Raw genomic sequence first — 13,905 nt, forward strand, 5'->3', positions numbered from 1 at the left:
GGAACTGCTTTTCACCTGTTTCATTCACAGAAATCCCCAAAGCAGAGATAAGCATCTATGAGAATAATTTGTTCATTTAGGTAGATGTATTTAGTCTCAGAGGCTTGGGATTTGTCCTCAAGTACTAGAAAAATCAGAAAAAATATTAGAAGTACTGTAATAAATATGAACATGTAATTGAATAAAACCCCTGCTTAAAATATTTTTCATATTATCTATAATATTTTTAAGCCTATCTTAAAATGTAGTAATGTTCAAGAAATTTTTAGTAGTACAGTGTTGTAAAGAACAAGTTATTTGCCAAATTATTATGACATCTGATTCTTGTAACAAGGTTTTCCTTAATAAAGGTCAAAGTAAAGCTGCTTGGACATCTTCATCATGCTTTTCATTTATTTTCTTGTGTTAATCTGTTGGACTCGTCATGGTAATGACAGTGCAGATGTTGTACCTTGCTGCATGGGAGGGAGATTGAGGAATATTTCTTGGCATGATCAACACGAGAGCATTGTCTCACCTCTCACCATTTCCTTTTATTTTTGCATTTGTAGGATGATTGCACAAACTCTAGAAAAGAATGTTTATTGAGGGAATGCTTTCAAAAAAATCTTGTCTGCCTGAGAAGATGCTTTAATAAGCTAAGATGATGGAAATACTCAGGAGTTCTATGTCAGTCATAGTAAATCCTTCTTTTAACTATAGTAACAAGGAATTAAATGTTCTTTCAGAAACAACAGAAATCAGCCCGGACAGCTTAAAGTTTAACAATCATAAAAAAACAAAAAGCTGTTTGTATTTCTGAACGGAGAGACAATACCTTCATACGGAATAATAGGCTTTTGTATTGAGCAGTAGCGTGAAGACATACAGAGAGTAATTGGCAGGTTTTGCTCAATACTGTATTCATCTGTTTCTGTGTTCTGTAATTGTGAGGTGTTGATATCTGAATTTGATGAGGTAGTATTGAACTGGGATCAAAAAACCAGGAATTGTTAATCTAAATGATCATATATCTCCTCAAACTTCAAGAAAGTGTTTGTATCACCAGTTTTAACATGCTTTATAGTTAACATGCTTTACAGTTTAATAAATATTACAGAGCCAAAGAATTGAACTGTATAATTGAGACATAGAGAAGCCAGCTTAACCACTAGACATTCAGAGAGCTGGGAAACATGAGTGTACATCGAGTTGTCCATTCGCTTTAAACTAAAGTTCTAAAACTAACCCTCCCAGTTTTAAGTACTGAATATCTTCTGATGTTGTTTTGGCGTTTCTGTGTGTACTGTTTGGCGGGTCCCCCCACCACCCGAATGTACCGTGACAGTTAAAAGAGTAAGGGGGAGGGGGGAAGCATGTCTACACTTTTTATCACTCACAGATTGCAGAATACCTGTGGGTGGCTTAAATCAGCTGTTTCTCCTGGTTACCTAACTTTCTTCTTTAAAATATAGAAAGAAAAAGAAATACAAGAAGTCTAAATGAAGCCAAGAAACCGTTTCTCAAGTTCACTAGCTCTTCTGGCCAAGTACATTATTTTTCTCTTTTAGGGACATAATCTATTCCAGCCCAAAAGCAATGATTTAGCAATACTTAAGCCAGTGTGCTGACCTCCCCTCCTTTGGGTGCAAACAGCTCCAGCGATGCACGCTGTGACTCCCTCCTGGGGTCGTGGTCTTTCGCAGGAGTTTGTTACCTGGGTGGCAATGGTGGCAGGAGCAGACCTGGGTATTTTTGGTGGGGAAGATTTCATTTCCCGCAAAAGGTTTTGTCAAGAGGATTTCTCAGGAGTAGTACAGAGCTGGGCATGGGATGCCATGAGAAGAAGGCATACATTCAAATGCCAGCTCACAATAATGAATACCCCAGTGGGTAGGTTGCCCATGCTTAGTGTATTTCTTGCTTTCTTCTTTCACTCTATGGTTTATGCATGCTGACTGTGCATATATTGAAGCATATATGCCACAGTAAGGGTGTTGTAATTAAGTAGGCTGTAATTATTTCCCTCGTGCTAGTCCAGTGAGCAAGAAGATATCTATAAAATTCTGAAGAGCTCCAAGTGCTGAGATGGATAAACTGGTCATTTTGAGGGATTGTGAAGAAAATCATCTAGTCATGTTCTGTGGTGCACAAGAGCAGCCAGTTCCCAAAGTGTTTTGAGAGAGCTGAGGCTGGAAAGAACCTCTGGAGATACCTGGCCCAACCTTTTGTTGGGAACAGGGCCTCTGATTGTGTGATCGAGGGGCAGTAAAATAGTCACAGTTGCTTGGGAGCACATTGTTAAATGATAATATACATCTCTGTAATGTATTAATGGCAAATAGGAATAATCTCCTCTATGCATCTCCCCTATGTGCTTCATTTTTAATTGCAAGCCCTCCTGCAGGAAGAACTGAAATAATCAAAGGTGGTTTGAGTCTGCATTTCTTGGTGCTGTTGAATAACAGAAACAAATACTATTCTGTCAGTTCCATGTTGTTATCAGTGCTCATTCAGAAATCAAAAGGTTTTGTTTTATCCTTATTTTTTTGACTCTTCTATGAGATGATAATTTTGATAGAATGCAATTCTCTTACGGTAGTTGATTTTCTTCCCCCCACCCATTCATGCCAGTATTTCAATTTCTAAGGATGCATCATGTGGGTTTTTTCTTGATCTGTGCCACACTGTTCTTCATGGATAAGTCAAGGAAAGTGGAATAAAAAACAACAGTAGTGACAACGTTGCTCACTCTCTTGTTATTGTTTCCTGTTTTTAGGTGACAGTGACTGACCCCAAATATAAGAGTGGCTTTTCTGAAAGTGTCCTACCAGACTTAGAATAATGGATATAAAAGATAGAAGACACCGTTCTCTGACGAGGGGCCGCTGTGGAAAGGAATGCCGCTATACGAGCTCTTCGCTGGACAGTGAAGACTGCCGAGTACCAACTCAGAAGTCTTACAGCTCAAGTGAGACACTGAAGGCGTATGATCATGACACCAGGATGCACTATGGAAATCGAGTTTCTGACCTGGTTCACAGGGAGTCAGATGAGTTTCCAAGACAAGGTATGTTTGAAGTCAGAACCGGTTTCTTTTACAGTAATCCTCAATAGAACATCTCTGCTTGTTAAAACATACCAGTGTTATAAGGAATTTTAATGAAAAAACTGTAGGAGAATGGGTACCTTTTCATCATTATTTCACCTGTTTTGTGTTAAATTAGGAAGTCCTTTCTCTTCCCAGATTTCTGATACTGTTGGAATTCACTATTTATAAGCAAGGTAAACTGGGATCTACTGTTCAAAGCATCCGATAAACACAAATGCTTCACCAGATGTTGTATTTGTCATGGATCTCAGGGTTGGCCAAAATGTTTACTTCATATTCTGTTTCCTAGGTTCATTTTAGAAATAATAACGGCATTTTCACCTAAGTAATTGAAAGTACTGAAAAGATAACTAAAACACTGCTTTGGTAAAACCTCCTATGGCCAATGCATATTCATTATTAATTAGGTGCCTCCACTTTCCTTTGCTGTTCTTAACTGCTGTGTGATTGAAATGTGGTGATGGGCATGCTGTTTGACTTCATTGTGTCACTGCTTAGCCTCACTGCTTACCTTTCATCTCATAAAAACTAGAAGGAGAAAACCATCTAATTACTTTTATAACTGGCTATAATATTATACATTATTGCAGCATTGAGATCCTAGAACTAATATTTGAAATAACCTGTGTGAACTTGTAAGCAGGGTGAGGTAATCTCTTCTTTTAGAAAATGTTCCTTGCTTTAAATACCTGTTACGTCCAATGAACTAATGAATTAGCAATCTGAATGTTTTTAGTTGAAGAAACTGTGCTGATGCCTTTGCACTGTGCACATGCATAGTTTTACTCTCATTCAGATATTTACTTGTCTCAGTAAATCATAAGTCTTTAGAAACCATTAGCGAGCATTGCTTCATAGGAACAGTGTTTAATCGTCTGGTTAACTTGACCAAATAACCTGTCACTCAGTCAACAATTATATATGGCTTTTAGAATACAATACTTGGTTTAGTATCAGTTGGAGAATCAGACATGGTTTTTATCAAGCAAGATACAAGCCATCTTGAGGCCTAAAGGTATAGTACTTTGTGCACCTCTCAGTGGAAGGTAAATTATCTAGTACATCTCCAATTGCTGAAACTCTGCTATTTTATTTATGTTTGTTAATGCTGTACAATAGTTTTCTACTACACATTTCTATGACTCAGGAAGTTCTAACACCCATTTCTCTGTGGAGATCATTCAATGAAAGGTCATTTTTTATACTTGATATCATGTCACGCAACTTGTCCAAAGCATTCTGCCAGCAGTCAGTGTCTGTCTTCACCTTTAAACCAAAATATCTATTAATTAGCAACACTAATTAAACCCTTGTCAAATCCTTGTTTCTCTCACATTTGTGTACAGACATTTGGAAGTGTTTGCATTATGCTTGGTCTATCAAACACCAAGTTTTATTTTCTGAGGCAATCTCTGTTCTTGTAGGGTCTTTCTTTGCTAATAGGTCTTTACCTGGAGATAACGCATCAGACTGCAACTAGATCATTCAAGCGCTGGAGCCATTTTCACTGTGGTTTGTTCAGCCTTTGTGTACAGGAGTCATCTAAATATTACTTTGCCCTATCTGGATGATTGATGCTTCAGCTCAAGTACCTCATTTTAGCTTCCAGGTCATTATTCAGCATTTCGTGAGGGTGCTCTTTTTCTCTTGATTACTGATTTGACAACTGTTCATCCTCCTCCTGCTCTTAATTTGTTCTTAGCTGCCCTTTTGGTGAAGAGGACTTGGTAACTGAATTGAAACGCTCAGAAGATCTTTTTATTATTTTTATTATTATTATTTTTTTTACCCATGCTAGTCTGTGTTGTTGTGTCTAGATGAATGAAGATTTTTCTTTTTTAAAGAGCCAAAGTAAGCTTTTCTATTAAATAATGTGAGCAGCAGCACCTTGTTTTCCTGCTTTTGTTAAGTGGAGAAGGTAAATTTCTTCAGAAAATAAGTCTGTGATGCTTCTTCATATTTGAAAGCGCGGTATCTTTTTGATTGTGAAATTTCTCTGCTGACAGGAAATATGACATAATGTGGCAAGTAGATTTAGATTAAGACTTGGTGCATCTTCTGACTTCCTACATTAATCTTATATGGATAGAAATGTGGTACATACAGTAGGAAATACTGTTCCTTACATCTTACGCATGTGGTTTCAAGCTGCAGACATCTAGGAATTTATACATGCAAATTTATTCTAAATTTGAGTGGGTGTTTTGATAGGATTAAATTCTGTAGGAAATAAACATGCTTAAAATAAATAGTCTTTAGAGAATTTTTTATTCTTCTATTATAAAAGACCTTGACATATTTTTTTAAGCAATTGTAGACATTTTCCTCAATATTTTGTCTCATCTTTTAGTAAAGCTATATGCATTTGACTTATTGAAAAGTATCTGGTTTAACCGTGGCACTGGAACTGCTCAAAGCAGTTGCTTTCAGCTGCTGCCTGATCATATGTTACTTGGGCTTGAAAATCTGTTAAGCGTAAGACCAAGTTGAACTACTTCCACTTTTGTTTATGATGGTTTGACAGTGAAATGCTTGTAACAAAAACAATATTCAGAGCTCAGAAGTCTGAAACACATCTTCTTGGTTCACTCTAGTGTTTTGTCCTTCTGCTCTGACTTGTCTCATTCTTCATGAAAAAGCGAATCTCTGAAGTATAAATACCCCTGTAAGCTAGTGTGAACAGAGCATTTGATAGGAAAATTGAATGTTGGTGGAAGTTTAGCTCTGAGAATACAACTTCAAAACTTTGTCATCATTTGCATTTATTGAAATAAGTTTTTTGTACTAATCATTGACAAACACGCCTGCCAAAGAAAATTCCTCTTTGCGTAGATGCTACTTTCTGGTGTGGTATTTGGAAGTTTTGGTATAAAGGCTTGAAGGCTGACGTGACTGTATATTACCTGAGACACCTTAGTCTGGCATTACTTCTACTGGACTTTTCCTTAGATGCTTACCTGTAATTTTGCTAAGTAATAAAATTCCCTATTTTTAGCACCAGCAATAATATTTGTACAAAGCAATTCAAAAGAGGTTTAGTATTTTTGTGTCAAGTTTTTTTTTTTTCCTCATCGTTTTCAAAACTGGTGTTCAGATTCTTGAGCTTGAGCTATTAATTTGTCTTAGATTTACCCTAAAAAAGATAGAAACGTATTTGCAATTCTGTACCTGCACTGGATATTCGTTAGTCAGTCGATCTGAAAAATATGGTCCTTCAGTGGATCTCAGAGAGCATTCAAACATTGCAAGTTTTATTTAAAATTGAAGAGTCCTTTTTGAATGCTGCATTTTAAAATGAATAGAAACTTTTCTGCTTTCTGCTAGGATATATCCAAAGCTTGACAATAGTTCTGACACCTCTGAATATTTGGAATATTTTACAATCTTGTGGTAATACATGAATTTCTCTATATGCTATATATTTTTCCACTAAAGAGAACCAATTATCGAACTTTATCTTTTTTTTTCTTCTTTTAAAATAAAATACCTTCTTTCTGACTTCATCTGCTGACACAGCACAGTGGAGGTAGATGTTCTTTAAGGCAAAAAATGAGGATTTTGGAAAACCTTTCTTTAAAGGCCTTGCTTTGAAAGGCATCTTTTCTTCAAGTATTCTTGATAACACTCAACTGAGTTGTTAAGAGTTTTAAACTGGGTTTCCAAGGGATGATTGCAAACCTTACTGTTCCAGAGCTCCTCACTTGGCATTCATAGCTCATGGATTGTGTATTCTGGCCTGAGCTGAATGCCAGGCTTCAGCTGATGCAAAATTTATTAGCCAATAGTTACAGTGAATTGACTGCTTTCTCATTCTCAGGTCAGATCTAGTTTAGCAGTAAATCTCTGCTGTGAAATGTTACAACAACTGGGGTATATGATTGACGTTATTAAAAATAAGTCTCCAAAAACACAATCATACTAAACAGGACCCAACAGTCTTCTGAAATATTTTGATGATATTTTTTTACCACAGTTGAATTGCTTTGTATATGCCACAGCATCTTTTTTGTATGGCGAGATAATTTCAGTAAAGAATAGCCAATACACTTCTATGTGTCAGCTCAAGCTCCATTTTTTATTCTTTTATAGTTAAAAACATGTGCTTTTTGTATCCTATTTGACACTATAGCTATATTAATGGGAGTTAGAAAAAAGTGTGACAATTATTATAATAAATCCCTTATAATGTCCCTTAAGATTGCCCAGTATTTTTATTAACATTAAATAGAGAATTAAGTTATGCAGTAGAATTCTCAGAGAGGGGCACTTGAGAGGTGTAATGCACTCAGCTTTCCTTCACATGAAGCTGTGTTACTATCCCATACTACTTATCATCTCTTGGATATCTTGTGCTGCATCTTTTCTCCATGTACGTTGAATAGGTTTCTCGAACAACAACCCAAAAAACCCAACAAACAACACAATCAATCACTGCTCTCTCCTTAAAAAACCCAAACCCAAAGCAACCCAAACCAGTTTGATGAAGCTACATTTTATTTTTTACAGCCTACTCCAGGGCAGCTCTGATTGCTAAGAAAGACGAATGTTGTTTTCTCTTCTTGTTCTTCTTCACATCATGAATCTGTCACCAAATAATTTACCGGGACACATTTAAAGAACCACACTGCAGTAAGAACATTTCATGAAAGTGATTAAGCTTGTTCAGCTCTGAAGTTATTGCGGTCAGGGATGCTGTGTTCAGCAACAACTAATGTGTTGCTGTATGGAGGGGGTAGTTGCTACTACAGGTTCTCAGGCTGACTGGACGTCATCTCGCTGATTACATTCCCAGTAACATCAACATGAGATTTTGGTCATCTTGTCATCAAGCTCAAGTTGTACTCAACTTTTAGGCTTCAATTAGTGTATCCCTTCCTAATCCAACTGAGTTTTACTAACTTGAGTTTTAATATTTTTTTTTTTCTGGAACCTGTTGCCTTTTGAAAATTAAATATTTTATGTAGATTTGGACTAAGGACATTAAAGAAAACTTTTTCTTGTGTTCTGGTTACAGGGGGAGCACACTCTTAGTTTTTCTTTGTCATGTTAGGTTTCAAGTGCCGTTCTGCAACATGTTGCCTTTCAGTATATCCAAATGCTTACAAATAAAATCAGAGGTAGAGGCAGGTGACCAAAGCCCCTTAACTTGAAATGGGGTGTGGGGTGTGGGGAAACAGGGCTGAAGGCAGATCTCCTGTTGTTGTCATTGGTACGCACATGGAACTTGTGCTGCTGTTGAATCAAGATTTACTTTGGCTTTAATGGCTACCTAAGAGATGGGCAATCCCAGTGTTAAAGTATTTATTAAGGTGAGACAACTGCATTCAGTTTCTCTTCTCTAGAAAGCACAGCATTAGTGGGAAATAACAATTTTGTATTTTAATATGTATACTTTATTTAATAAACCAAAGATGTTGAGTAGCAACTCCCTCCCCAAATCATAAAATATTATGTGGGTCTTATTGTTAAGTGATAGAAAAACATTAAAGCACTTTTCGTCTGTGCTTTCATCTGTGCTGATATTGTTAATAAGGGGCTGCATAGCAGCATTACTAGACTAGCAAATAAATAAAAGTACAAACCTTTATAGCACCCTTCCCCAAGTGTGATTTTAGGAAAGGAAAATGTAAGAAAGTCTAACCCAAAATCTAATATGCTTCTTCTTATTTATACTCTATCGACATTCAAGTGGCCTTTTGAGCTGTAATATTAAGATCTCCTCATAAATAGGAATTAAACAAAAACTTTGTGTATATTTGATCTGAGTCACAGTAACGTAAAATCAGAAGGAAATCTCTTTAGAAGTGGCTTTTCAGGGAAACACCATGGAATAGACTCAGTGTTTGGGATACTTTCAAGTACACATGCATAAATTGTTCTCTGTTGCTCTTTTGTGTCTTGTGGCTGGTGGGGTTTGTTTGCTTGTTGGGTTTTTTTCCCTTTACAGCAGCAAGGTCTCTGATTTGTAAATGGTAGTTGAAGTCAGTTGCTCTGTTAATCTCTTATTTTCTGCTTCTTTTTCATTCCTCTTCCATCCTCCTTTCTTGGCGGTTCACTATTTTGTATCTCCATACATTGGGTGTGCTTGGTGGCTTGGACCTGCTGGAACTGTTGGCAAGATGAGCATGCTGAGTCTGTCTAACCCGGGCTTGCTGGACGAAGGTGTAGCTCTTGCTCTCTTTCCTATTGGACTCGTTGAACCTTGTTCCCCAGCAATCCTTCTCCAAGAGGGACAGGAGATGTGTTCCTGCCCAGCAATTTGGAGGAATCCTGTTCTAGGTGGACGTAATGAATGTGAAATTGTAGTTTAAGAAAATACTGTCTTCTGAAACTTTGCAGGGAGAAGGTATGATGCTGGAAGGTGGCTCCAGTACTAATTAATATGACCAGTGCTGAAAAACACAGTACTGTTCCAATATTAATATTTATTTGTAGAGTAAACAACAAACAGCTAGACATAATATGCAAGTTCTGTGTACACACAGTTTCTCTCAGGGAATCCTCTTTTTCTTGGCAGTTTCTCTCTAGTGATCATTATTAAAAATCAGCATTTGTTTACAGTTGAAATTGGAGAATAAGAATGCAGGGGTTTCCGATGCAAATATATAGGTATGTATAAACTTACCCTTCTTTTTTCCTAAACAGTTATTTAGCTTTCAAAAAGAGCTTCTCCCCCCCCCCCCCTTTTTTTTTTACTCTGCTGTACTAGACTCTTCATCAGTTGATTAGTTAAACTAGGTTCTATTTTTTTAACCATTTACAAAGTTACGTGAACATTATGTAAGCCAGATATAAAAGGATAACTTCTAAAAGGTAGATATTATCAACTGATGTGGTCAGCACACACTAAACAAAAGATTTTTTTTTAATAAAGTCTACACTAGAGTATGCTTAATAACCATTTTAATGCAAATACCTTTTCAAAATCACTTCAAAATTAACAGGAATTATACTTCCTGTACTTGATAGTTGCAAATTCGTCTCAAGCAAAAAGATGTTGTGCTTCAAAATAGAGGAGCAGTGTTTGCTTGCCTTATAATGCCTGGGGCCTGACGGAATGTTGAAGAAATCTATTCTTTCAGTACTTTTTCTTTCTCCTTATCCCTTTGCTCAGCTATGTAATACAAGTCGAAGATTTTGGATACTGAAAATAATAATTTTTGATCCTATAAATCCTTCTCCATTTTCTCATACACACACATGCACACACTCTTCTAAGAAATTTGTAATACGTAGGCACATCCATGTGGATGCTCTTTCTCATATTAAAATCCATCTGAAGGAAAATAATGTACTCCAAGGAGATTAAATAATATATATATATATATTATTTTTTTAAGTAAGATAACCTAAGTGAAAATACTTATTTCTTGATTAATTCTAACAGAAATGGCTAATTTGTGCAAATTCTTCAAATATTCCACCTTCTCTGGGTTCTTGTCTTCAGAAAGATCTGCAATTTAACACAGATATTTTTTAGGGTGTATTTTCCAGCAAGAAGAGTTTGGAAAGGAGGCTGATTACTTGTGAGTGTTCTCAAACTGATGGAGAAGACGAGACTCAGATACTTTCCTAATACAGGTGTTACCATGAAAATCTCAGATTTAAAAGCTTTTACACTTGATCTGGGTTTGAATTGGGCGACTTTGTCTTTGTAATAGACAGAAACTTCGTCATTTCTGCTGGCAGGCGGCATGTGTGGGAGGTCAGGCTCCATGTCAAAAGCAGATCCCAGCTTCTCTTTGCATTTTGGAAACTGGTTTCAGTTGCTAGCTGTTTGGTCTAGTGATGCCCTCTTCTGTTTTACTGAAACACCCACAGTACCCAGTGGTTTTTCTTTACAGGTTCAGTTAGATGCTGCAGTTATTCTAGCTAGGTAGGGCTCTTCAAGCCTCCTTTCTATAAACCCTTTCCTATCATTTATTTTTTCTCTGAAGGAATGAAAACATACCATAGCAATGCCATGTATGCCTCAGTGACGTGAATAAAGATAGCCCTTCCTTATTGCTTTGATGTTTGTAACTCCAAACTTTACATTTGCTTTTTCTGGTGGCAGCCAGTTTCTGCTGAGCTGCTTGGTGCTTCAGGGTTCCTAAACGTGTTCAGGGTCTAGATGGCTGACTAGACAAAATAGCATGCAGATATTTTTATATATTGCTGTTTTTTATATGAGTGCTTAGCTGGAAGTGTCTTACAGTGAATGTGAAAGTGCATGTCTGTGAATGTAGACCATATTGGAAACAGAGATTTACTGTCCCAAAGTGTAATGCTTACTCAGCCATCTGATGAGATTGGAGCACTAAACAGTTTGAGAGGGATGCATAAAGCTGTTTTATTACAAGATGCTGTTATGAATTGTAGCAGCTTTCCTTATGGTATACTGCTGTTGCCAAACAAGTTGCATGAATGTAAGCAGTTTTATTTGTAATTATTTGCTTACGTTTCCTTAGAATATTTGGGTTATAGCTGTTTGTGATTCCTACTCCTCCACTGGTGGCAATCCCTACATCCTGTTTAATTCAGAATCAAAAGATATCTTTTAAAATTGTTGGAAGAAAAGCCTCTCTGAGGAATGCTGTTTCTTACAAATGGAGTAGGATGGGTCTCAGATGTTTGTATGTGTGTGTGATAGAGCCTTGTTGAAATGGATGCAGAAAGCTTATATGGGAAAAGTAAAAAAAAACGTTCTCTTCTTCTTAATGCAAATAAAAAGTAAAGGAAGAGATTTCATTTTAGCTCAACTTGGGCAAGTCCAGAAAATAGAGAGAGGAACTATCCACCTAAAGAAATGTTATGGAAAACAGTAGAAAGACCATCATGTAGAACAAATTGCATCAATTTAATTCCCTTGAACAAATGGCCCATTCTGTGGGAACTGGTCCAGCACAGTATTGTAGCTTTTTGAGTTACTTATAGTAGAATACAGTGTTTTAAAGATGGCAGTTTAAAATGACATACTAAACATTATAATAGTAATGTTTCAAATTTTGTAGTTAAAGAACAAAAAAACCTTTATAACTAGTATTCCGTTTTATTTCGTAGTGATATCCAATTGTCTTTTGGAGTTTTTCTGTATCCAAGATAAGCATTTGAACAGTATTAAGGCAAAGCTAAAATACTGTTTAATCTCTGTGGGAAACTATTACCTTCCATGAAAATTATTCACAATGTGCTAAAAACTGGCTACACGAAAGTGATAATCTGGACATAATTCTTGCTTAAGTAATCTCACCAAAGAGTTGGAGAAATGGGGAGGGTAGTATTAGGCAGATAGTTTCCCGTTTGGGGGCTTTGGGTTTTAGTTTCTAATGAATCTGCTAAATTGGGTCAAATATATTTTGGCATTAATTCTGAAATCATGACAGTGAATCAAATTTTGTATATGGATAGACAATAAGGTTTTTTTCTAAATTCTTACAAACACAACATTGTTACAAATACCTGCTTCAAGCACTGATTTTATAAAGCAGATTGTTCATAATCTGAGGAATGATATATCACAGCTGCAATGCTCTGTCTTCCAAAGTTAATGAACAGTTGCAATTTCCATAATGAAAAATTGAAATAAGGTTAAAGTGGTTTATACAACCTCCTACAGATCTAGCAATAGTCTAATTAGAAGAATAAGCGTTCAATTTAAGGTACTTGGAAAAATATATTATTTAGTATTGATAGAGAACTAAAATCCTGTACTTGTATTTAGGATTGTTCATTGTGAATGATTCAACCAGGACACAGCAGAGAAAAATTAGATGTGATTTGCTCTCTGAAATCACTGTGTGCACAACAGATTGTGGTTTTCGGTGTCTTCAGTACTTCAGTTGTGTGACTCTCTCTTATTGATTCAGTGCAACAATCTCTCACCGGTGTTTGCCCCTTTCTCTACCATTTCTTAAATAAAATGAACCTTGGTCATTGTTTTTACTATTAATAAACTTTAATGAAGCTTTTCTTGCTGTGAATTGTCTATTCTCGGGTTAATTGCAACCAAGCAACACAGACGAGGTGCTGGATGCAAATAGCATGGTGTTCTGGAAAGAGCCCTCTGTCCCCAACTGCTGACCTTGGAGGGACGGCGGCGCACAGCTGAGCCTTGGCCAGCAGGGTAGGATTGACCGCTAGGGAAAACATCCAACTTCCATCATGACATCACAAAACTGCTGTGGCAGGTTTTCCGTGTCCTCGCGTTGCCCCGAGTAGCAGTGCAGGCATGGGATGAGATGCCAGGGATGTGACTGGGGGTGCCAGGGGTGCGATGGGGCTTGTGGGCTTGGCAGCGGGGGGAACTTTCTTCTCGACCCATAAGTGTCTGCCCATGCAGGAGGCTGGGAAGAGTCTGTTACGTGCAGGAAGCTGTGGGAGGGTGACAGCACACAACGAGTATTGTGACACTGCACTGCCCTGAGCTTGTTTTTTCCATTTTGTGTAATCCAGAATGACTGTAACTGAGAGTATATTTGGAATAAGCAGGCTTTGTGGTTATCAAATATGTCAGCTTTGCTTTTTATGTTTATATGTCGGCTTTGTAACTCTTATAAGCTGTTATTTCCTGACAGACTCCTCCATCTTATATTCAGGCTCTTAAATTCATCCTCTTCCTTCATTTTTTTTTTGACAGCATAACAATGTTATACCTTGATGCAAGTATATCTGTCCCACACCGGGCGTTTCTGTGTAGTGGGGTTGTGTGTGTGTGTTTGGTGTGATGGTGTGTTTTGGTTTTTCGTTTTGTGTTTGTTTGGTTCGTTTTTTTTGTGGCCAGCGCTATGCTACACAAGGCAGAACAGTCCTCCTTAATGAAATTCCTCTGAAGT

General features: G+C 37.0%; 1 protein-coding gene across 12 annotated transcripts in view; it reads left to right on the forward strand.

Moving 5' to 3' along the window:
• TENM2 (teneurin transmembrane protein 2) overlaps window positions 1-13,905 on the forward strand; it is a 645,420-nt gene that overhangs the window by 150,967 nt on the left and 480,548 nt on the right. For all 12 annotated transcript variants that reach the window (XM_065030083.1, XM_065030081.1, XM_065030084.1 and 9 more), the window contains exon 3: window positions 2,759-3,049. In XM_065030083.1, coding sequence (XP_064886155.1) covers window positions 2,824-3,049 — 226 coding nt within the window. In that variant the 5' untranslated portion in view covers window positions 2,759-2,823. The remainder of the gene's footprint in view (window positions 1-2,758; window positions 3,050-13,905) is intronic.

Source organism: Columba livia, chromosome 14 (assembly GCF_036013475.1).
Source record: "Columba livia isolate bColLiv1 breed racing homer chromosome 14, bColLiv1.pat.W.v2, whole genome shotgun sequence".
Taxonomy (NCBI): Eukaryota; Metazoa; Chordata; class Aves; order Columbiformes; family Columbidae; genus Columba; species Columba livia.